Here is a 26,196-nt window from a genome sequence, read left to right on the forward strand (position 1 = left end):
TTTTTTTTTTTTTTTTAATGCAAGTCCAGCTAAGAAGTACTAAAATTTGAAATGCATCTGCAGTTGACCCTAGACACTGCTAGTTCTGATACACTGTATAGGCACCTTCTTGTGGAAATGRTCAGGCTGGCTTCAGAAAAAGCACCATTTGCCTAGGAAAGATTGAATATGCAGGCACCACCCAAATTTGTGATAGCAGGTAGAAGAGGAAACAATATCTACCACCTTCCTCTTCATCCTGGTAAAAATTTTGTGTGAGAGGATGTACTAGCAACAYCAATCACATCATTCTCAACTGCTGGAGCTGTCCAGGCCCCTTCTTTGTATTCTGATGAAGGAGGAAGCCCAGCTGCCAATACATATTTTGTAGAAGGAATATATATTCATATACATAAATGAGACAACTGGTACCCCTAATTACAGGTTAGGGGCAGTSCTGCTGTGTACTTAGAAAGAATCAGGACAGAAATCTGATACACAGGCAGCTATTTGGTAAGACTGCCTGCTCAGCACTTGGGAGCAACACTGAGAGCTCATAAAGGAATGTCTTCATCTTCTCTTCACCCAGAATTAGTGCCTCAACATTTAGGAAACTTCATTYCAGCAATTTTCAATTGTTATCTTCCATAACTTGCATCCCACATTGCTGTCCCCTCTTACCCATTTTTTTCACTTTGGTACTGATTTTGTGGGAACTTGGCCTCCTGTCCTAGCCACACCAGTGCTATGCCTCTGTCCTCAACTTCTTGGTACATTGTAAATATTTCCCCAAGTGATAAAACTTGTAAAATCTAATAAAATAGTTTGATTTTGAAAAATAAGAAAGRTCTAAGAATTAAATATATTCTCCTCAGCTCTTTCAAATACACTTAAGCTTGAGTTATCTAGAAGTTTTTTGTGACCTTTTCCTCAAATTTAAGGAGATCCTTTTGAATTTCACTTTAGGTTTTACTGCACAAAATTCAGCTAGTAAAAAGGCTTCAAATATGATCAAAATTCAGATACAGCATGGAGACAGCACAATTTGCTGAGTAAAACTACACTTAAAGCTCAGACGTGACTGAGATCTGGCTCACAACATACTCTACCATTTATTCCTGACAAGTAGAATTTTCCAGTCTAGTTTCTATATGATTTATCTACTTCTTTCCAAGCAAAGCTTTGAAGTGTTTCATAGGTGTGGATATACTGTGCTGGAATGGAAATAAACTATATTGTTCCGGTTAGTGGCACCATTAAATCAATGATACTAAATATGAATGAATTTCAGATCAAATTAATCTGTCAGATTTCCTGGTGGAGCAAGTTGATCAGAATAATAAAAAGGAATTCCTTAAAGAAATCTTGGCATGAAAACAAAAAGTATTTGGTTGAATATAAGATTGCATTAGTTAATAATTTAAAATTTTCCTAACTGCTTAGACAAAGTCCCTCTTTCCATCTGTTCTTACATTTTACTTGTTAAGACAAAGAGTATGAAATCACACAGGAACAAGTCCTGCCTCAATAAGACCAACTTTAATATTTCATGTACTGATTTGGGGAGAAAATGTATTTATTTCACTAAACCACAGTTTAATCCCTTATCTAAATGGTTTGGACTAATACAAAAATGAATACCCTGYTTGTATAAATACGTTGGGAAAAATATTGTGAGTTTTTAGGTGAAGAGAAGATTATGATTAAAAAATAATTTTCTTTTTGCACCTTTGYTTCATTTTAGTTCACGTGTAACTTCCAAAACTTTCATACAGAAAACCTGAAGCACTGAAAATCCTGGACCCTTTCAGAGTCACACTCATGTAGTTAGGATGAGGCCAATAGATTCTTGTGAAATACTGAGCCAATTTTTTTTTTTTTTTTTGAATCTGTACATTGTAATTACCAGCTTTTTATTTTATCAAAGAACCCAGGAAAAACTGCAGTGGGACCTGGCTCTGTGTTGAAGAGTATCTTGGTTTTTGGGTTTTTTTGTCTACTTCAAGTGATAATCACAGCTGGAATCAGTGTCAGCCAGATCTAAGGTCTTGAACATTATACTGAGACTGGTTTAGTTGGGTTTTWTAAAAAGGCAACCTAAACTTTCATTTTATTTTAAATGTAAATAAATAAATTATCATATGACACTTTATATATGTAGTTTGCACTGTAACATCTGGAAAAGGCTGATGTCTTGTTTGTGGTTAGGGGTTCTTTAGAATTTTTCTTCTAAATAAACACTTTGCCATACAATATATTACAGTTCTTAKTCTGCAGATTTTTCAAATTTATACCATGGGACTTGGTGTCAGCAAAACTACATACTAAAACCATTAACAACAGAAAAAAAAAAAATAGGAACTGTAGACAGGAACTGTTTCTTCATATGTACACATGTACTAACTATTCCAAGCTTAAGTTTCCCATGAAATTAAGGTCAGCTGTAAAGTTTTGGTCACAGGATTACTTCAATCCAAATGCATTATCCAGACAGCTGTAGTTTWTCTTATTATGCTTTGCTATCATCTTCTTTTGACTGGATGATGTCATTAGCAACTTTGATTTCTATGGTTTCTGGATTTAAAGCTTCTTTGCCRTTTTCTTCCTTTAGTGGCAGTTTCCTATCAGAAAAGAAGAAGAATCATGGTAACACATAAATAACACAATGTGAAATTTAGGTCTATAACACAGGTATGGCTTATATAGGTCACAGTGTAAAACAACAATTTTTTTTTTTTAAATAATGTATAATAGCTTTGTTATGAGCACTGAGGTTCTTTGCTTTTAAAGAAATTCATATCAACTCTTTCCATATCTATAAAGCCACAAGAATCACATTACAAGAACATTGCTGCTGCCCTGCAGAAAAATGAAGAATGCAATTCTTCAATAGYACAAAAGAAAAAGTAGAATGTCAAATTACTTGACCCAAGTCAGTACAGAAATATGTGTTGCCTAGGATACTGTGAAACACTTACAGACAAGATTTTTGCTGAATCTCAATAAACTCTTATTTTATGTCTATTCTAAATGTAAATTCAATTGTATACAAAAGAACACGGCTATTATTGGAGATTAGGGAGAACTTCTTTTAGAGCAAGGAAGTAATGGAAGCTATTATTTAGAAACTTCTACAATTTAATTTTCATGGATCAAACAGTGTAGTTTCATTAAAAACTTACAGCCCTTTCAAGATTTAGTGAAAACCCTGAAGATTTGGCAAAAGAGTCCCCACCCTCTTGAATGTGATCTCATTCAAAAAAGGTCTTGAAAATCATTGATTCCCTACTGCCAGTAATTAGCTGTCAAAAATATAGCTGTCAGAAAGATGCATGGTTTACTGAGATGTTCCTGTAAAAATGTCTCCTGGGCATAATAGCTGTTAATCATGATTCCAGTTTAGGTTTGCTTTCTGTTTTTTAACTAGGGAATAGTAGGCATTTGTCTTTTTTACTCATAATAACTGCTAAATGTTTCAGTAAATTTCCACTTTGATTGCTTTGATGTCCCAAAGAGGAATACAGTGTTCAAAACCTGTCTGAGGAATCTCCTAGGACTGTCTTGTAATAACAGTGTTTAATAGCAGCAAATAAAACAATATCTAATTCCCAGTCCTATGAAATTTAAGTTGTCTGAAATGAGCTAAGAAAGATGCTGCTTATCCAGAGGTTAAACAATGAGCACAACCTGTATCTGAGAGAAATCAAAGAGAAGACTGACTTGTTGCTACTAGAGTAAAATAAGTGGATTTATTATCAGATGTCTGGCTCTGAGCACAGAGGGACRTCTCTACTAATTGTCTGTTTCTCATGGCACACCCAAAGGAAACAGATTTCAGCCCACAGCAAGACGCCTGAAAGAATGGAAACAACAGAATCAACACAAATCTATTTTTAGCAGAAGGTAAAACCCTGGGGCAGAGGAAGAGCAGCTCGTGAGACGCATTTTAGATAGGCAGGCCTGTGTACCAAACTTTTGATAAGGCAAAGCACTTAAACTAGTACTAAAAAAAACAAAAAAACAAAAAAAACCAAAACAAAACAAACAAAAAAAAAACCTCAGTAATTTAATCTATTTTTAATAAAGGTAGAGTGATTTATCAAAAGGTGGTACTGGAAAGGAACAAATATTTAGTCAAAGGGAAAACTTGACAAAGTTGACAGAATATACTGTGTGGAAATTTAAAGAAATTGGTTTAAGTGGATTAAGACCATGTTACAAATTATTTGAAATAGGAAAATTTGCTAGAACCCTGTTAAAGGATGCTGGGCATCATTGAAATGCATGTTCATGCAAACAGTGTGATAAAATTAGCCTTGCTTTACATGCAAGCAAGGAGTAACAAAAGCTACATGCAAGTGAAAAATTTTACTCCTCAAAATGTTCCTCATCACAAAATCCATGCACCATTCTTGAACCCTATTGCATTTAAAAACACGTGTTTGTTTTTTTTAATAGGATCGGAGTTATGAGTGGAGTTGTCATTGGACATTGTTCTTCTTTTTTCCTATGACAACATTTTTGTTATTTCAGATTTTTTATTTTGCTTTAAATACATGTTTAATATCTATCAACAGATTAAATAATTTTCCTCTTTCAATTAATTAATTCAAGTTTAGGTGTTCTAATTATACTAATTTTTCTACATTTAATTTTTGTTCAGCAACATTTCTTTGAAAGAAGTTTATATTTTTTAACTGAGCAGATGAATCCTTTCAAATGTTTATTCATTTTATAATAAAAGTTTTGTTGTTTTTTTTTTTTTTTTTTTTTTTTTTTTTTTTTTAAATCCAACGAAAGCCCAACAAAAGATTCTTTCACTTTAATCGGATTTTGGCAGCTATCAATCATTAATAACATTGACTTCCTCTAGTATTGCATGTGGCCTAACTTCAACAATCTGCTGATACAACCCAAAGAAATCTTTAACTAAAACATTTATTTTCTTATTTTATATTCAAATGGCTCCTAGCCATTTCTATACTGAAATTCATCCATTTTCATTAATACTAAGAGAAACTCAACCAATACTAGAAACACATTATTGTCAGACTAGGAATATAATAATTATGGTACCACACATTGTATGTTGTATTTTAATCATATTACAAAAGCTTAAATTGATTTCCTGCCAGCATGATTAAAACTTGTTGATTTGAAGGTAAAAGTGCTTTGAGCTAATCTGTCACACATGGATTCCAAACATGGCTTTRACAATGTTCATCTGAGATAAGGTAAAAAATAGTTTGCCAAATACCATACTGAGCAATGTAATAAAGAATATTGCTGTAGGAGGAAGTAATCTCTTTACTAATTAGTTCCCATGACTTCTTAAATTGCATTTGAAGTTCTGAGTGTAATTTGCTATTATTCAGAATAATTCAATTAATTATTAAAAATATTTCATCTACTTTAACCTCAAGGCTTACCTTGCATACCTTTATGACTGGCAGAATTAGTCATAATGAATCCCACCTTTTTTCATTGCCTGCCTGAACTTTCCTTGAAACTTTTCTTTACTGCAAGCTAAGCTCTTCCCTCCAAGATCCCTGTTGGCCATCCTCACCCTGACCATGTGCCTTCCTGCTGCTGTTGATAATGTGTTTTTGTGTTGTTCCTACTGAGAGATTGACTTCTGCCCTGTAGCATCTTCCCGTTGTGCATCTCCCCTGTACTTTACATCGCTTCTCTGTTTCCTTGGGCATGCCCTGTGTCTGAGTCACAGGTCTTTCCATGTTCCCCTGGTACCAGTGGCGCTGCAGGTGTCTCACTTGCACSGTCTCTTTTCATCTGCAGTTTCCCAAGTGACACTGTCCCAAATCTTTAGCTGAAATCTGTCCAGCTGTGCCTTGCATTGCTACCGCCTTTTGCCWTTGGTTGTGAGGGAAGAAATTACCAAGAAGGAAACTGTCATCATTATTATCTCTTAGCAGTCCTGTATTTCCAAAGGCATAATGCTCATCAAAATCCTTATCAGTTTTTCTTGAGTTAGGTTTTTTGGGTTTTTTTTTTTTGTTTTGGTTTTTTTTTTTGTTTTTGTTTCATTTCATGACAGTGGGAACTGATTCTTTCCCCCTCCACTAAGATAATACAATATTTTTGATTTTAACTTTCTCATATTTCACTCCTGTCAGGTAATGATTGTGACAAGCAGAAAGAAGTGAGTTGGTCTTTCCTGGTATTACGTCCCTTGCTAGATTTGCAAGATCTGATGCTACAAATAGTCTTGAATCATGGTATATAACTACTGATACATCCAAGGCCTGCTGGACTTGTGCAATGTTTACAGCTACATTCCCCTGACTCTTTAGATGACTATGAGCTCTCCACTGTGCCCCTGATTATAAATTCTGATATGAAGAGCAAACATATCAGTAGTCACTCAACAGATTTAATTGTTATTTAATTAAAAGGTTTAATAATTATTTAATTAACACAAGTTCAAACTATTTGTACATAGCTTTGTCAAAAAACTGTACATCTTAATGTGCAGCTACTTAACATACTCCCTATTTACTACAAATATCAATGGCAGCTGACAACAAACCTTTTTTTAAAAAATTAAAGATTCCGGGTTTTACAGTTTTACATAATGGCAAAAACAGAAATTTCTTCATATTTTCAGAGAAGGAAAAGACTTTTATAAGAACACCCTCTCCTTTTAAAGAACATCAYATTTCATCACATTATTAACAGATGAGTTTCTGTATTTATACATAATTCCCTTCATAGACTTGACAGCTCTAAGATGTCATGAGGTAGGAGATCTTCACAACACAATAAATTGTTGTGCTCAAAGCAAAGAAAACTTGGAGGTTTCTTTAGTAATTTCATCTTAGGGCACAAGGCTGGTCCCATTATTGAGAGGGCAGCCAGAGTCTGTGAGTGCAGGTGAGAGCTGCTGTGGTTTCTGTACTGAGAGAAGGCTGCAGGAACAGGAAGGAGGCATGAGGAAATGGAGCAATGTGGCTGCTCTTCAGCACAATTAATCCAATTACACTCTGTGTACTTAAATACTGAGCTAAGCTCTCTGTCAAGTGTATGAAAGCAGGAAGGGGCCAGTCCACTGGAGAGCTGGGATCCTGGAGCACAGGATCCTTGTGCCCCATCTTCAGATGTGTGTGAGGGTGTGTGAGACTCAATCTAAGGTAATTCCTGAGAGCTGAGAGATTGTTCCCACAGAGTAGTTGATAAGTGTTGGGTGGGTGGCAAAGATCAGGGGCAATCAAGTTAAAAAATCCTTGTACTGCTGTGCTCAGCCAGTGTATGTGAAGTACCATGATTTAGATCAATTATTGTAAAAACCAAACCAATCAAACAAATCGCACTTTCAGACACTGCATTGACACAGCAGAGCACTCTGGTGAYGCTGAGCATCTGCCCTCAGGGTGTGGGAAGTCCAGAATGTCCACACAGTCAAGTGCAGCTTGTGTGAAACTCCAGGGAATATCAGGGTACTTACTCTGGTTCTGTGAGGGGAGTTGTCTCATTTGGCTCATTTACTGGACTCCCATCTTCATGGTTGGTAATTCTTTCATCCTCTGTTCTCATTTCCACTATTGGTTCTTTTGATCCATCTTTCCTAAAAATTATTAAAGGAGTCTTAGTCTCTTATCATCCCATTAACTACATACATTGCACATTACAAATTACTGAGATCCCTTCTCTCAAAAGTTGGCAAAGGAAAGGCAGAACTAATTATCAGTGACTAACACCACCAAGACACATTTAACAGCRTGTTCCCAATTCCTTGAAGTCTTCAAAGCATCCTGTATCCATGGTTACTTCCYTAACTCTGTAAACATGATGAATTAGCATCTCAAAAGAGCATTTTGTTTATGACTAATAATAAGGCGACAGCTTCTTCATGGGAATTGATGTAAACTTCCCCAACCTAGTATAATGAAGGTAGGACTTGATGCCTAGCTACACTTGAACTTTTCTGGCAGCATTAAAGAGCCATTAYGTGAGTATAAACACCACAAAAGTGTGCTTTAATCTCCTGAGGTTGTGACAACCCCAGCTGCCAGTGACGCAGAAAGCCCCTGCGTGGTAAAAATCTAAACCCTTCTGGTTTTGCAGGTAGAAAACATGGTTTCTATGTCATATTTTCCCCATTTTAGGAATAAGTGCTAATCTCTCGCAAGCAAATGAATAAACATTGTGCTAATTAGACAATAAGGGAGATGGAGCAGTATTATTAGTATGGCTTTGTTGGTAACCACGGAATCACAGAATTTTTTGGGTTGGAAGGGACCTTTGCAGGTCATCTAGCAATTAGCACGGACATCTTCAACCAAATCAGGCTCCTCAGAGCTTCATTCAACCAGACCTCGAATGTTCCCAGCAATGGGACATCCACAACCCCTCTGGGCATGCTTGTTCCAATGTTTCACCATCCTCATTGTAAAAGAGACCTTCCTCACATCCAACCTAAATCTACCCTCCTTCACTTCAAAACCATCATCCCCTGTCCTTTCAAAATATCTGTCCCCATCTTATTCATAAATCCCCTTTAAAAAGGATACAGACAAGTCACCCTGGAGCCTTTGCTTCTCCAGGCTGAGCAGCCCCAGTTGTCTCAGCCTGACACCATAAAGAGGTGCTCCATCCCAAGGGCTTTCTTTTCCCAAGGGCTGCTGAGCTGGATGCAGCACTCCAGGCGAGGTCCCACTGGAGTAGAGGGGCAGAATCACCTCTCCTGAATTTCTGGTCATGCTGTTTTTGATGCAGCTTGGGACACTTCTGATTTTTGGGATGTGAGTGCACATTGCTGGCCCGTGTCCAGCTTTTCATGAACCACACTCCCAAGTCCTTCTCTACAGGGCTGCTCTCAGAAATGTGGACACAATATGGAAATATCTGTTCTCTGCTACAGAAGTAYTAACAACACTCACTAATTAACAAGACTTACTGAAAATATAAATCAATTTGCATATAATTTTATCCTCAAAAGGCAGATCAGAGGATACCCAAGGTATATGYATTTCCAAAAAGACAATATCTTTTGATGCGTATTATTCCTATATCCTGGAACTGCATCAGCTGCAATCTACAAGCAGAGGGTGCTTTGCATTCACATTTATAGTTAACAGACTTTTTTCTGAACTGTGATGTTGCAGGGAGCTGGGTTACGGACCACAACAAAGACCTGGGCATGTTCTTCTCTAATCCATATCTCACATTTTCATAGTTTCTGCAAGATAGTGATAAAACAGGCTTTTGCAACATCAAGTATCAGAAAAACGCTACCATCCATTGATAGGTATCTTTAAGGAAAATCTTTGTAGGTTAATGAGAATATAGCCCAGATACAGAAGTTTTGTGGAGAAGAATTAACAGGTACAAGTCTAAAAGGCTCTGTCTATTAAAAACAAAAACAAAAACAAAAACAAAAAAAAACCAACAAAACTACATGTGTTTATTTATCTCTGCAAGTGACATTTAAGATACCCAAATGGATATAGAGCTCCTTTTGGTAGATGATGTACTCAACTTCCATGGCTACCTCATACCTGGGAAAAGATTAGATGTCTAAGTTGGTGCAATGGGATTAMGTTCTTCTTGGTTTCTTGATACATTTACAGTCTTACAATCATTGCAGGACAAAAAGCCCAAAAAAGATGTTATTTGTGACCAGAATTCACATGCATTTACAGAAGGTACAATCTATGYAACATTTCAAATTCTGAAGAAGGGAAAATGATTTGTAGGAAATCCATTATGTCATGGGTGTCTGTGTGTATGTAACATGCATTGTTTCATCAACATTCATTATTATATGGAACACATTTACTCTCTCTCTCTCTCTATACATATATATATTCTACAATCAAAATGTAACCAAGAACCATATCATAAACCACAAAAAAATGTGTTTTTTTGTGACCAACCTAGAATGCAAACCAACATATTTAAAACGAGGAAATGTCAGTGTATTTCAGGAAATATCAGTTGCCATTATATAAATTCAAACACTGACTCTTCAAGTCTGTCCTGAAGTTTTAGTCTGACAGTTTATTAATGCAGAGAACAGGCTAAAATAAGAACTGTCCCAAATATTTAAAGGTCTGACTGACTGAAGATCACTCTGACAAGGAAGGAAATATGATTAAGTAACAATGTTGTTCTTGCAAAAGAAGTGCAACAGAAGAATTAATATCAAGAGACCAGCTCGATGGTTTTTTGGGACAGCGTGGAATGGCATTTGGGTATAAGATGWGGATAACAAGGTATAAACTGCTGTCAAGTGACATTTGAAGCTTTATCTCCCTAAGGTCTTCCCATTCAGGAGGGTCTAATTCATAGTTGGTCACTCCTTGAATGGGAAATTAAAGCATAAAATGAGGTGCTGTGCTCAATAGGAAAGGACAGCTGAGTCAGAGCCAGGAGCTTCACATCTTGATTCTATTGATCTGGACAGGGTGGCTTCACATGATGGAAAAAACACTGCTAGTCCTTCTCTTAGTGTCAGATGTGGAATTATGGAAAAGCTTTTTTATGGCATAACTTCTCTTCAGAAGCATTATTTGACATAAATACTCTGTGTAGGCTCACAACTGGTTCTGCTCTGYGCAGCTGTTTCTGAAAGGGAACCCCTTTCAAGAAATCAACCAAGATGTGCGGTCAAGTAACCAAAGAAAGACACAGCCTGAAGTCAAATAGCCAGAACTAAACCCAAAAAAGACACTCACACATCTCCACTACTGGCACAGGAGACGACTGCTACATCTGTGAATAATGAGGGCGGCAAGCTCTGCTCTGCTCTGCAGGCATCTGGAGATGGGTGGGATCTAGAAACTGCAGGATGAGGAACAGGASGGACTATTGGGACAGCCACATACCAATTGGAGCAGTGAATATTATTAAACCACACACAGACAGCGTTCTCACACATATTACAGTGTAGGCGTGAGCTGTCTACCAGATGAACAGGATGAAGGAATTAGGTCATTTTTCTAGTGAAAAGATGGAACTGTTGAAAAGGAAGGATCATAAGCAATCTTCTCTCCGGTTTACCTATTGYAAACTCAGTAAATATCAGATCTCAAAAGTGTGATTTTATGTAAYCAGTACTTGAACCATTTTGCCAGAGATCTCACTTATCCACTCTAATAATTTAAGAGATCATATTTTCACATGAAGGATCAGTTAATTCACATTTGTGTGATGGAGTAGCCACTACAGAGGAGTATGTGTGAGAATCAGGATTGTTTATTTCCCACTCATTTTTGGCAACCACTGACTGTTGCTATGAAGAACAATCACACTCACCACAACTCAATCCTCCTATTAAAAAAAAAAAAAAAACCCAAAACAAACAAACAAAAAAAAAACCCAAAAAACTACAGTGATACCTTTCATTCCTAAAACCTACAGAGAAGAATCAAGATTTTCCATCAAGTGCTATTTCTAAGAAGAAAAACTCTCTCACGGATTTTCTATAATGCCGTGTCCTTCAGTCCTGGATTTACTGGGACTGTCACAACCAGAGGCTGAGGTTTTGGGTGTTAGCAGCTCAAAGACGGATTTGCAGAAGTGGAGTTACAATGATCTGTTACCTGTTTCTCATGAACCAAATCACGTCTGTAACTAGTACTGAATTACAATTGATTTTCTTTGTGTCAAGATGGACAAAGAGGTCATCCTAAACTGAGCTGTATTACTTTCCTTTTTTTGTGTCTCTATTTTTCTTTTTAAAAGCAATAAACAGCTCTACACACTGCAGAGAAACACTTTTCCGAGTAGTAGAAGCTTTTTATTAATTCCCTTTGCCACACCACAAAACGGCCATAAAGTTAATACAAGTYGGACAGACAGCTTTTTCTTTTAAGGATGTTTCCAACACACATGATAAATACTCACAAGTAAGCAGCTTTTCCTTCTTCCAGCTCTTTACTTTTTCCACTTGAGCCGCTCTTTTTCCCGCAGATCCTCCTGGTGATGCACATGAGCAATCCGCATTGTCGTACAAAGAAGCAGCTGACATCAGTCACAACCAGGATTAACAACAGRGCTGCCACTCCCAGGCCAATGACAGCACCAAGTCCAAGACCATTAAAAAGAGTGTCTTGAAGGAAAGAACATTGACACTTATTAATAACATTAATCCTAAAATAGCATTTTCTAAGATATTGGTCAGAAGACTAAAGGATGCTTAGGAATGAACMATTCAGAAATTATTAGAAATAAACAGTCCTGATGATTAAGCATATATACCACCTGATTAAAATCACAAAAAACCTCTCTCTTCTGCATAATATTTTCCCATTGCCAAAATTCCAGCAACTTTACAGAGCATAAATGGCAATATTTAATAACAAATAATGTCATATCTAAACATTCCATGACTGAGAGTAGCAATAAGCAGCCTGAGGAAAATATTTTAAATGTTCAACATGAACACTGATATAAGTTKTCATTTCCTACAATGCATATATAATTAATTAGCAGTGGTGATAAGCAGAATTACTGAAAGGTTTAAGAGAATATCAAAACAGTATTTATTCTTGTAATTTTCTGAATTAAAAGAGAGTGAAAGGTAAGTTAATTCATATTATTTAATCTGCAAACTGTTGCACACACTTAGTCTTAAATAATTTAATGTCGGGGAAAATATGCATATCATCAAGTGATTACAGGGTTAGGACCTCATCTGGCTCAGTCTTGTACCTTGAAAACACAATCATACACTTCAAAATAAACACATTCCACACCTGCTTTCTGTGTTTGAATTATGAGAGCTGATGTTTAACTAATTTCACTTCATTGCAAATATAAGAAAAAATATTAATGTTTTGMCTTAGTTGATATTTCCAAGACAGCAATGCTACAAACCCTTTTGAACAGAGTGATTCTCAGGAGCCTGTGCACTCAGATTACACTTATTCAGGAGAGGACTTGTGTCTGATCAAGAATGAGGGGGAGAAAAGCCTTCTCATGCATCCAGCTCAYTCAAGAAGATTCCAGACTATCAAAAAATTGGCCAGTGACAATTGCCTGGTGTGACACTGTGCTGAGCAAACTCCCCAGGGGGGTGGAACTGGGTGATTTTGCCATGGGCACTGCCCACCAGCACTGGGTGGGCTCCCAATTTCCACCTGCAGCTCTGCCTGCTGCCAAAATAGGAGCAAGATTATTCTGACTGGAGATCACTTGAATCTTGTTGTAACAGACACCAAACCATTACATAAAGTAACATCATATAAATATTTTAATTTGGTTAGTATTATCTTTCTCTTCTTTCTTTTCTAATTCTCCTATACACTATAGATAGTTTTCAGATTAAGCATAGCATTTAAGCTTTCATATTTCTGCTTAACCATTTTTAATGATAATATCTTTACCATTTCAAATAGAATTTGAAAGTTATTTTCTTGCAAGCTTCTAAATCAATAAATATATATTCTTAGTCTAGTCTTTGTTTAAAACTCTAAAATGGAAAAGTAAAAAACTTTTCTCAAAAGAAGGGGAAGGTTTTACTTCTTAAGCAATCGATTTCATTGTCTRTTGTATGGGTTGTTTTATTATAGAAATGTTCTTCAGAATGTTATTATGCAACAAGCTAGGATTCAGTGTATGTATTTACATGCATGGATAAGCAGAAAAACAGATATTACTTCAAAGTTATTTTCCTTTGTTCAGAAAGACTTAAAAACCACTACATAAATTACAAAAAAATGGCACAGCACTGAAATTATGTATAATTTATGCACTGCCCCATCAGCAATGTTGGAAGTTGACAATTTGCAATATTTCTTTTCTTTCCKTTTTTAAACATCAACATTCCTACTTAAATATTGTAATTTCTGRTACTTCTTCAAAAACTTATTTTATCCCTAAATCCTCCCACCTGTTTGGCAACTTTCTTTGTAAACTTCAGTCATTTTTGTTTACCAGTCTGAATTGTCAGGAAGACATAACCAGATTTTCAATTCCAGTTTATTAAAAAGCTCATATATTTCAACTGATAGAATACCACTAAATTCTATAGTCTGTTTTAGAGACATAATACAGTGAAGAATTAATCTCTGTATCTTCTCAACCACTAGATAGAACATGTAGGAGAAAAAATAGGTTTATTTAATTCATATTTTAAAAGGGATTCAGGGTTTTTCTTCTGGTTTAGTTTTAGGGTTTTTKTTAATGCAATGTTAAGAAGTTTTTACTATGAAGAGATACATTTTTCACTGTTGTGAACCACACTTTCAGTGTCCTTGGAACACTGTGAAGTGGCAAGGTTCCCACTCTAAGTGATTCAGTGCCAGAAATGTCTGCACAGTATTCTCACTGGCAAGTGAAAGAAATGTTTACAGTAGAAATATCACTCCTTTGTATAATATCTGCCAGAGTTGTAGGGGAGACTTGGTTCTTCATTTTTAATCCTCTTGGTAGAGGTCAGACATCTGAGACATAAATATTTGACTGTTGTATATTTCTCCATCTCTTTGTGGTTAATGGTTTCCTTTATACTCAGCATTCCCCATCCTTACCCCTACTGCCCTACCAGCCCTGAGTTGTATTTGCCCTACTTGAACCCCTTTTGTTCCTGCAGGTTTCTGCTTCATAAGTGTGATTTCTTACAACTGCCAGCACTTCTCCAACATTTCTCTCTTTATCTCCCACATCCCAAAGAGTGACAGGAATGTGGCCAAACTCACTGGTGGGGTGAGAAGTGTGGCTGTCATCAGCCTTCTCACCTGTCTGAGGATCTTATGGACTTTCTTCTGAAAACAGGAAGAAACTTYTGAAAGCAGGAAGAAACTGGATTGCCTTGTGTGTTAAATCGATCTGTGTTATGGTTTATCTTTAAGATTTTTTTAAAGTCCATCTGTGGCTTAATTCTGTTCTTTTTTTAAATTGCTTTGACTTTGTGCATGCCTATCTGCTCCCAAAAAAATCAGGTGTAAAACTAATTCCAATTACTATTAAAGCAGATGAAACCTCTCCTGACTGGTTTCAAAAATCATATCCTAATATATCTACAGTTTCAAAACAATTTCAATTTTTTTCTCTATATATTAGGACATCAACAGAAGTTMAAATTCTGTGACTGGATAAAATAGYAATGTCATACTACAAACAACCTTTCCACCAACTCTGAAAAACAACTCTGCTGAAAAAAGTGTTACCCTAATTTTTTTTATTACTATTATTAATATTATTACTATTATTATTTAAAGTTATATTAAATAACTTTTTTTTTTAAATATTTGGGGTTTCGACAGTTTCCCAGTATTTACCAAACAGACTAAAAATAGTAGTTTTACTTTGTGCTCTAAAGTAACAAAGCGTTTACGCATTACATACCTTTTTATTCTCCTAGTTGAAAACAAACCTACTTTAAATCATAAAATTCCAACGTTAATATGAGAGAATCAGTTCTTAGAATTTTTTTCAAAATGTTTATTGCATACCTCACTTAGCTGACTAACTATAAAGGTCCTTCTTAACCACCACTTGGTTAAAAAAAAAAAAAAAAAAAAAAGTAGAAGTTCCATAGTTTTGAGTCAGTTTTAATTACAATTTGTCAAAAAAATGTTAAATTTAAAATTTTATGGTTTTATTATACAGAATGGAGCATAAATAATTTAATATCTTGCCACAATGATGAAGTAAACTGACAACGTTAAAGACACTTTTTTTATCCACTTCTTCAAAGAAGTGTTAATCAATCAATACTTATAAAAATAAGATTAAAAACTCTCAGAAATAAAAAAAAAAAAAAAAAACCAAAAAAAATTAATAAAAAAAAAAAAAAAAAACAAACACTAAAAAGAAAAACCTGAAGCAAGTTTCTCTAAGTGTCATTGAAAGTTTTGGAAATTTTCAAGTTCTCTCTTATTGAGTAAGTTATGTTTCTAATGATTTCCAATTAGATAATTRAACATTTTTGAAGAATTCATTATTTGATGAGAAAGATGAAACAAGAGCTTTGGCAAGTAAAACAGAATTTTCCAGTGAAAAGAACTGAGTGRAAAGATAAATTTTCTTGACTGTCAAATATAAATTTGGACTGCATTCCTTTAAGGGYTCTGCCCCAGATTCTCTAAGGGAAACAGGTCAAAAGGGAGTCACCGCCTGCGCATGTGTACAGAATCACAGAATATTTGTGCTGGAAGGGACTCAAAACCTCRCACAATTCCAAATCCCCAGCCATGGCAGGGACACCTCCCACCAGAGCCCCATCCAACCTGGCCTTGAACACTTCCAGGGATGGGCAGCCACAGCTTCTCTGGGAAACCTGTGCCAGTGTTCARTTACACTTCACACACGGCAAACTAAAGCTTTGCTTCTGCACAGGAACCACATGTGCAACACTGATATATTTGGGCTGATGTTACATGAACGCAAGTCCTGTGACAGCATTTTCCTGTTCTCTTACAGAATCATGCTGTATAAATTCAATTACTGTTACAATAAAATAGTAATTGCAAGCTTTATGATAAGCAGGCTGCATGAGCAGGGCAGTTGGACAAGGTGATCTCCAGAGGTCCCTTTCAGACCTTTAGTCATATTGAGTTTTGCTGGGAAAAAAAGCAAGTTAGCACCTTCCTCTGCCTTATTCCCTTCCCTTCTCCTTAGCAGACATGGATTGGAGGTATGATGAAGGACAGATGATTATACATAGTTCCCTTTCACAGTAACTTGAATTTTTAAGGAAAAAAAAGAAATGCTATAAAATACTTTGCTAGTTTATGGGGTAACACCTGGCTGCTACATGCACATGGGACTGAGTTATGATACATGTTTGTCCTCTCTCTCAAGTCAGTCAGAAAATAAACTGCTCTTAAGCTTAAGTAAAAAAGTGRAAATTATGAACTAGAGGGTGAAATTGAAAATACTGCACTGGGTCATGGCAGGAAGAAAACCACTCTTGTTTATCATCTTGAACTACCCTGTTGTACTGACCCTTAAAAAGGTRTCCAACCATGATGGTTATTTTTGCACTGCCCGTGAATATTGTCTTTGATTTTGTATCTGATCTTGAACTTTTCCTAGAYTCAAAGGCTTACAAAATGCCTATGCTTATTTAAAACCTCTCAAAACATAGAAAGCATTGATCTTAAAATTTTCTATCCATTGATGAGCACCAAAACAATCAGGATGCAGTATGAAAAAAATTAAACCACTGTATAAGGTTTTCTACCAGTTAGTAGTAAAAAAGTGGAARGCCAAGATCATTGCTAGAACAAGCTGTGCCAAGCTAAAGATCTGGAGAGARGAAAAAACCCAAATATATTCACATTCAAAAACAAGCATATCATAAGCGAAACAAAAAAGGTTAAACCAAAAGGATTTACCAGAAATATTACAGAATTCCTGACTGGCAACATACATCTCTAGCACAGGTCCATCCCAGATATAAAAATATATAAAATACTATGAGGCGAGTGTCACAGGCAAGGATGGTTTTTCATGATCTCTGATATCTGTATTTCACTGTGCTTTAATGCTTTGCATTTCCTTCATTGAAAATGGATACACCTAAACTGTGGGACTTGCACAGCTTTGCTTATTGTGTGTCAAAGGATCTTCCTCTCCAACAGGAAATGTCCAAGAGGGGTTTTAAACACAACTTTTTTGCTGTGGCTGATCAGGATGCCCTGTGGGACACCCATCACATGAAGAAGGAAGTTGTTTTGAGTAGTGTGCAAACGTAGCACGTACTCAGCTTTTTTTACAGAAATTAGTAGAGAAACCTTAGCCTAGCTTTGCACAAGAGCTTCCCATTGCTAAACACTTCTGTTCCTTACTGAGATAAAATTCATGGCAGGCAAAAAGGAGTAAAGCACCTATGATCCCTCACCCCTAACTAAAGAAGCTCCAACACTTTGGCTGCCAYAGCCAGAGGTCCATGACCTGTTTTTAGCAATTTATATCTATAAAACTCAGCTCTTGAGCCAGGTAAGTGCCCAGGGGCATCATGTCTTCCTTCAAATGAAATAAACAAATCACTATATCTGCAACATCAACTTGCAAGAAATCATTAGGATTCTGTGCAACATTTACTGGGGGACTGTTGGATGCAAAAGAGAATGTGACAGTAAGGAGCATTCTTTTCTATTCCATTCCTTAATACAGAAAGATGGTAACAAGGCTACAGTTGACATTAATTGCAATGCTTTTTCTTCCTCAGTGATTTTTCCTGTAACTCTCTGCTAGGACAGATACTGCTGAAGGGCAGTGAACAAACCACATGGGTGTGTGCTCTGTGCTGCACGACAGAGTAATGTGTTCTGACAGGGACACTTGACACACAGCTTTGAGCTCTGAAAAATAAGGGGACAGGACTACTGGCTTCCTCCAACCTTCTTCTACCCATAAGTGGCAGATCTTGATTGTTTTCCACCTCATATTTTATTTAATCTCCAACGAAATCTGAGCCAGAATGAGCCAGGGGAGCCTGTAGTGCCACTGGGATCATCACTTACACAGATGGGAGCTACTGAAATAAGTGTGTCCACAATGTTGTATTTTTTTGATGGTTATCTGAGTGAAGGAGTTTTCTTCGTTATGGCTGAGATCCTCTTGAAAACAAGTTTTCTGAAATTACTTTTTTCCTTTCAATTTTACAAGAAAATGTCTTGTATTATGACTCTCTCAGGATACTGAGTAGGACTTGAGTTCTCATTTACTCTAATGGCCCTTTTACAACATTTTTCTTAGGAAGGTGTCTTAATAGACATAAATGCAGTAGCTAAATAAAAGAAATGTAATGTAAATAGCAGCTTGAGTAAATGTAATGTAAATAGCAGATTCAGGTAAGAGTGTCTTCTCTGTGGCCATTGAGGGATAACAAGGGAAAGAAAAAAAGAAAAAAAACGTGTTGTGAAATTGTTCCCTGGAGTTGTCACTTATGATTTTTTTTTAAGCGAAGTTTTAGAAAATATATTCCTGGCATCATCAAATCACCCCTGACCAGACTTCAGAAGCATTTCTATCATACCCAAAGAGTTATCAGGTTACAGCTACAGCCCCATTTTTTATGTATTCACTCAGTCACCGTGGTAAAGGGTACTTTTTTTTAGTATTGCCTTCTGTCTGAAGCCCCAGAAAAATGCAGAGAGAGAGAGAGAGAGAGAGAGAGAGAGAGAGATACCCATCCTCCTGTGCCCTGAGAAGGAAAAGCTGCACTGTGGGGTTCATGGCATCAGCACTGCACCCAGGTTTTCCAAAGCCTTGGGGAAATAAGTTTCTGTGTCCCAGTTTCCTCCACTCAAACTGACAGCAGATTTACCGAACACATCTCTTGGAGGAGYTTCTAAGAACCTCTGCAGATTAATTAAGACTGATGTGAATATTGAGAAAATGCACACTTATGTGTGGTTTTGGTACTGATCTTACACACAAGGATAAATTATTTTAATTGCTTCATTTAGGAGAATTCAAAATCACGCTGTGCACGTATCGCAGAGACTTGAGAGATTTTTCCATCTTTATAGTGGATGACAGCTCTAAGCAGAGTACTGTTGGCAGGAGTCCTGAAAAACAGTTAAACTATCTTGGGACTTTATTTAAATTGATAAAAATATTTCRGGTTTGACAGAATTTTCTTAAAGACATATGTAAATTCTCAACAGTTTTGAGAAGTAATACTTGGAATAATATTTTRAATATATAATTATTTTATGACATTAGCTACAAAAAAAAACGAAGTTTAATATTGTAAGCTCTGTATGGTGCATGTTTTTACTTGAAAATGTTAGACTGCTACCACTGCAACTTCCAGCAGAGTACTACTTGGTTGGGTATGGCTTTTCCCAGTATTAAAATTGGGATTTTTTTAAGCCACCTCTGGGGATACAACTGTTTCAAATCAAGCAGATTAAATCAGRTTTGATTAAGCTCAGGCTGCATTATTATACAGATATTGCACATATTTGCTCCATTAGTGCAGTAGCATGGCACCACCTGATATGAACCAAACTTAAAATTCAGGAATCCTAATTTTAGTTACTCTGATGTTTGTAGTGGTGTGTTTTATGTTTTGATTGTTTTGGTTTTAATATTTACCCTTGGATAAAACTGTTCAAAAAAATACTGTTACAATGCTAAAAAATCTCTTCAGATACAAAATGTATCATGTAGATAATACAAGAAAAAAAGCATTTATCAGCAATAAAGAAAATACAGATAGAAATGCTTTAAGTCAGTTTCCTTTATTACAAAAAATGAAGACAGAAGTTATATGAACTGAAATGAACTTTGAACAACAGATGAAAGACACACAAAGTTACATACATTTCTTGACATTGTGTTTGGAAAGGTGCTGAGGGACATCACAGTTACACCATGCACATGTTCTTCAGGGAAAATGCAGAGATGACAACAAGTGSTGCATGCATGAAAAAAATCAGTGGAGCAAAATGACAGTGAATAATGAACAAGAAAAAAATAAGCTATGTTTCACAAATTAAAATGAACTGCTTTAAATCCATTTCTTTTCCTTGCCTTTCACACTGTTTTTGAAAACAGAAACTTACAGATGTTGCAGTGTATCCAATATTTTTCACAGAATTAGTTTTTAGCACATTTAATGCATTTTCATTTGTAATTCTGTTGGAAACATACACTCAGCGAGATTTACTTTGCTTCTAATATGGGAACTTAATACACACATTAAAATTAAAATTTTATGAAAATAAAATATGCACTGGAAATTGCCTCTACAAAAATGCTAAACATGTAAAATAAATATACAGAGCTGTTAATAAGAATATCGTACAACAYAATGGTAGTATGGTGGCAAGAATTACTGCTACAGGTTTTTGGGACTTCGGAAGCTACAATAAATGAACAGAAATGGATATTCCTGCCTCCRTTTCTTGCTCTAGTTGTAAAATATCTAAACTTAGCATAGCTCGCAAGTGTACAGCTTCCATACTGCTACTCTTTCTAAATAAACAAAGCTGGTGGATCTCTACATTTGATATTTGATGCCATCAGCTTTATATTAAGGTGTCATTGACATTAAAGGGAAAAGGTGACTTTCCATCATTTATATGTGGCATCAGATAAACATGTAGCAAAGGAAAACTGAGCATTCCCTACATGCCTGAAGAAAAGGAATGGATGAAGTAAATGTGGTAAACATAAATGAACTCTGAATGTAGCAAAGATTTCAGAGATGTCATTATAGATCTCAGAAGCTAAATTTCTCTATAATATATTCAGCTTGCGTCCTAAAACTAATATATTTTTTTTCCTTTGCCCATAAAATTCCTGAAAAAAAATGAGCAATCAGAAATCATCAACATACTGGGCAACTCGTAGAGAACTGGCAACTGGCACAATCACAAATCATTTACGAAGCTCCACTATGTCTTTTAAAAAAATAAAACTTTTTTTTCAGGCTTTTTAGTTAATTTCACATTTGCATGCACATTTGAGTCATGCCTATGAAAGTTTCCATGATGTAAAGAGAGTGCGTAGTAAGACCCTGAAAACTGACTGAGTATTGGTCATAAGGTTACATGTGTAATTAAATCACTATATCTGTTTATCTTTTAAATAACTATTGTTCACATGCATATCRTATTGTTTTTTTGCATCAGTGCTTGGTCTTATATTTTCACAAGAAAATTAAATGGAATGTTATTTTGTTGTTTGGTAATAATAAGTTTTGCACGCCTCATAAAACCACTCAGAAGTTATATTTTATTTCCATTGTATGCAATATACTTGTCTATTTCTGGGCAATATTTTTCCTATTTAGAGAGACAGCAATTTATATTCTATTAACCCAAGAGCAGTAAATAAGGGATCGCATTTGAGTTACATTACGTAAATACTTTGATTTGTGAACAATTTGTAAATGTTATGAACTTGTCAAAACTCTGGAAGCAAGAAAGACAACAAATAAAATCTGATTAGGAAAGAAGCCAGCCTTAGACTCAAAAGGCTGTAAATCAGAACATTTAAGAAATACTGTTCCTTAGAGATAAACTACTATATCACAGAATAATCATTACCCTTTTTAAGTTTCTGTGCCACCAATTTGGATTTAAGGCATAAGTTCAGCATAGAATACTTTAGGACCTCAGTCTTACAGACAGTTTAATATTAGCATTTCAAAATATGTGACAATGTTAAAAAAAAAAGGATAGCATTTTACACTGACAGTCATAAGACCTAAAATCCCTTTTACAATTACAACATTTAAAGGAACAAATTTACTTATCTAACATTTAAATACTAATGTCAGCAGTATATTGAATTCAATTTGTGAAGACATATTTATCATTTTAATAGAGTTTAAATTACAATTTTAAGCTGTTCAGTCTATACCTATGAATTATAATTTAATTTGAAAATGTCTCTCTTCATTTTTTTCCTCATTCTTGTCTGTAAGAAGTCAAGACTTTAAAACCTTCTGTATATTCCCACAGATTGTTCACAATACTGGGAAAAAATCTCACTCCCATTGTTTTTGAAGATACAATTATGAAACAGGCAAAAAGAGAACTACAAACAAAGCTGTATTAGTTATTCATCTCAAGAGATATATGACAACCCAAGGACATTATTCTCTTCCACTTTTTCTTTCTCATTACAGAGGTTTTGGGTCACTGCCCAGAACTGCCTGGCTCTGTCACATAATCTCTATAATATTGGCTTTACTCATCCTCTTTTGATTTTGATGGGAAGAGGAGGGCCAAAAGAAAAAGATCACATTCAAAGTACTTGATAACCTCAAAATACAAAGCACAGAATAATTCAAATTGGAGCAGACCKAAAATTTCTCTCACTTAACGGAAGAAATTTATGTAGTTTCCAGATGAAGCTACTATCAGTTGGAAAAAAAAAGATAAGTGATCCAAATTTGTCTCTTTATCCCACTGGCATTGTGACACTGAGGATAAAAGCCAACTTGCCATTTATAATGTATATTTAGCTTCTAAAATTTCTCAAGGCTTTTCATTATCTCCTTCACAGTATGTTTGGAGAGTTCACAGTCGATCAGTCTCTGCGCCCTAATTCCTATCTTGTCTTCTTAAATACTTATCTGCAATGTTAGAATGACTTGCTAAGATAATACATTCATAGCTCGTAAAGAGCTCTTCAAATGTCTAACCAGAGTAGAAAAATGATATGGGAATTTTCATTTTTCTGCTTTTACAGTAGTGTCCTGTCCTGCTTTATTTAAAAAAAAAAAAATTGTAAGAACAGTGACAAGCATATGGAAGGTGAAAATAGGTTAGACAACATTTGGTAGAATAGCATTAAGGTTTCAAATTCTAGAAAATTAGGAAAATGAGGTGAAATAAGTAAATACTGGGATCAGACCTCCTGTGTAACCTTAATAAGACCCTATTTTATTTTTCAGCTTATGAGACCATGTAAGTTTTACTCAAGACTCTTTATTCCAGTGGCAGGTGCTCATTACTTTTGACTCGATCTGCAATKTGGTTTTCTTTACTGTTCAGAACAGCACCTCTATATCCTCAAGAGAAGATTCTGCTCCCTCAAGTTCATGCAGTGCCTGTCTTACAGTGGGATCAGAATGCAGAAGGGATGTGACTGCAAAGAGAAGCCCCTAGAAAGAATTTGCTGCTCCCCTGGACCAAAAAGGAGTCCCCGTGTTTGCGCAGCACAGAACTCCTGCAGACTGACAAAGATCTCCCAGCAGCAGTTTGTGGTGTGCTTGTGCTGTGGGTTCCTTTCCCCTCAGTGCCTACTACAGCATCTGCTAACCAAATATTAGCCAAACATCAGCTCTCTGACAGAAACTAGAGAYATTCTTGCAGTCTTTCTGTTTTGTTACCACAGAAAGCAATAGTGACAACAACAAACATTTTCACTATCTGTATTTTCAAAATGATAATGGAGAAAAAACCTCTTGCAAAGGCTCCTGCCCAAGGTGATCTATTCACTAACAGTAAATTTAGCACTAGCAACAGCACTTGTCTGAGTTATACTCAATCACAAATACGTTCTCAGATCTGAAAGGATGTGGTAACTTATGTGTACCTAGTAATTCCAAATCTGCTAACACAGTTAAAATGAAAAGTTTCATTTAAAAAAAAAAAAAAAAAAANCCTACCTAGCCTTCATTAGTTACCATCTCTTGGTTCAATAAGCACGTAATCATTTGAAAAATAAATAGTTTATATTGGAAGAATAACACTTATACAAGCAAATTATGAAGTCAATACATTCATGTTGTTTGTGCATGGAAAATGGGTTTTCACCCAACTGACCCTAAATTGGAGCCCAAAATTTCAACTCCTACAAAATTAGAAGAGGAAATGTCTTTCTTTACCATACCATGCCAGGCACTTGTTGATGTAATTAATTTCCAAGTAATGTCATGACATTAGGCTAAAGTGACAAAACATAAAGGCAAGGCCACAGATGGAAYAGCAGCTCGACTTAACACAGTGAGAGATTTTCTGCAGATCACAATGAAACCAATGTTTTTAAATAACAATCTTTTGAATTCCAGCTACTTCAATTAACTCAATACATGAATTCTTTTTAAAAGTATTTCTGTCAATAAATTAGTCCCTAGACTCACACACATGCATTCTGAAGACATACTACTCGAGACATTTTCTAAAATGAGTGTAATTTGGTTAGATGAGGAGAGGTTTCATTAATGAAGTGTTAAAGACTTCCAAAAATATGTTGACACTGGCAAAAATCATCATAATCAATATTTTCTTAGAAATAACAAAATCCCACAACTGGGTGAGGTTAATAAAATATTTAAATTTGACCAACTAATTTCAAAGTCATAATTTTTTTAAACCCCAAATAGTATGAATGATAAGGAGTAAAAATCAACACATACAGTTAATTTATCATGTTTGTTATATTTAGTAAAAAATTGAAGGGAACCRTTTTAAAATAAATATTTTATTCTGCCTTAGCTTTAAAGTGTGTTGCTTTCTTGGGTTATCATGTATGCAAGAGAGAAATGAACCATAAACTTTGACAACTATATAAATTTTAAAATGAAATATGTGTAATAAAATATCTATGTGGACTCTTACAAAATAATTTTCTTTTCCTGAGGTTTTCTATACACTGCTGCAGAGCTCGTAAGCCATGCTTTTAGTGTGTAAAATAGGAAAAAACACTATTTCCATTTTTACTACAGGTCAAAATTGAACCCCCTGGAGCTTCCAAGTCCAACAGATGTCATGAAATGAAATGTGGCACCTTTGCAGTCACAAGAAGTGACTTGTGGGCAGGGACCTATTTTATGTGCCGAGGAATGGCAGTGGAGAGGCACAGAAAAAGTTTTTGAAATTAAACACTACCAACTAAAGCAATCACTAAATAATTAATTAGGGACGACATGCTTGTTAAAATCCATTAGAAAGTACAAAACATGTCTATATTCATAGAACCATAGAATGGCCTGGGTTGGAAGGGACCTAAAAAATCATCCAATCCTTTGCTGTGCACAGGAACACCTTCCACTATGCCAGGTTTCTCAGAACTCCATCCAACCTGGCCTTAAATATTTTTTATTAGGCATAAAGTTTTAAGTACCTTGTGTCAGGAATCAACAAAAGGACAACCCTTTGCAAAGGATTAATGCACAATGAAAATACTCTCCTGAAAGACAAATTGTGGGTGTACCTGGAAAGTCTTGCAACTGACAATGGTAAGGTCTCTGCACAGATTTTTTACAATCAAAATCTGGTTGAGAAAATAGAATCAAATCACGTTGATCAAATTCAGTAAGTCAGATTCTCCATGTTCTGTCAGACTGGAGTGTCAAGCATTATCTGCTGAATTTGTCACAAAACTCACCAGGTTTCCAAAAAGCCAGATGAATAACTTTTTACACACAGGCTGAAGTAATTATGCTACTTAGGATCTTGACTAGGAATGGAAACCTCAGAAGAGCTATAGAAAAGTACAAATTTTTTAAGGTCTGTGTTTATTTTCCCGCAAATAGAAAATTAAGAGAGATAGGAAGAATACATATCATTTGYCTTTTCAACAGTACAAAAACATACACCAGAAACTTATGACTAAAATGACAGAGAGAACAGCAGCATTCAGCTGCAGGGACTGGCCTCCATTTTCACGTCTAGTAGCTTCACAGCATCTGTCTGTGTGAATAAGAATTGTAACAGAAAACCAAGAGTGTGAAAAAGAAGTAAATTTGAGAAAAAAAGAAGTGGAAAGGTTGAGACAACATGAAAAAGAAAGTATCAAAAGGGAAAAAAAAGTGACAGCGGGAAAGAAAAAAAGAGA

General features: G+C 35.6%; 1 protein-coding gene across 2 annotated transcripts in view; it reads right to left on the minus strand.

Annotated features, from left to right (window-relative positions):
- Positions 1-2,410: 2,410 nt before the first annotated feature.
- NCAM2 (neural cell adhesion molecule 2) overlaps positions 2,411-26,196 on the minus strand; it is a 132,438-nt gene continuing 108,652 nt past the window's right edge. Inside the window, exons 17-19 of one of the 2 annotated variants that reach the window (XM_057371676.1) lie at positions 11,845-12,049; positions 7,442-7,561; positions 2,411-2,600 (exon numbers count right to left, since the gene is read on the minus strand). In XM_057371676.1, coding sequence (XP_057227659.1) covers positions 2,489-2,600; positions 7,442-7,561; positions 11,845-12,049 — 437 coding nt within the window. In that variant the 3' untranslated portion in view covers positions 2,411-2,488. Of the gene's footprint in view, positions 2,601-7,441; positions 7,562-11,844; positions 12,050-25,935; positions 26,052-26,196 lie in introns of those variants that run through there. The other variant, XM_057371677.1, reaches the window with a different exon arrangement.

Source organism: Malurus melanocephalus, unplaced genomic scaffold (genome assembly GCF_030028575.1).
Source record: "Malurus melanocephalus ecotype Western Australia unplaced genomic scaffold, MMel_1.1 scaffold_153, whole genome shotgun sequence".
In the NCBI taxonomy this organism is placed as follows: Eukaryota; Metazoa; Chordata; class Aves; order Passeriformes; family Maluridae; genus Malurus; species Malurus melanocephalus.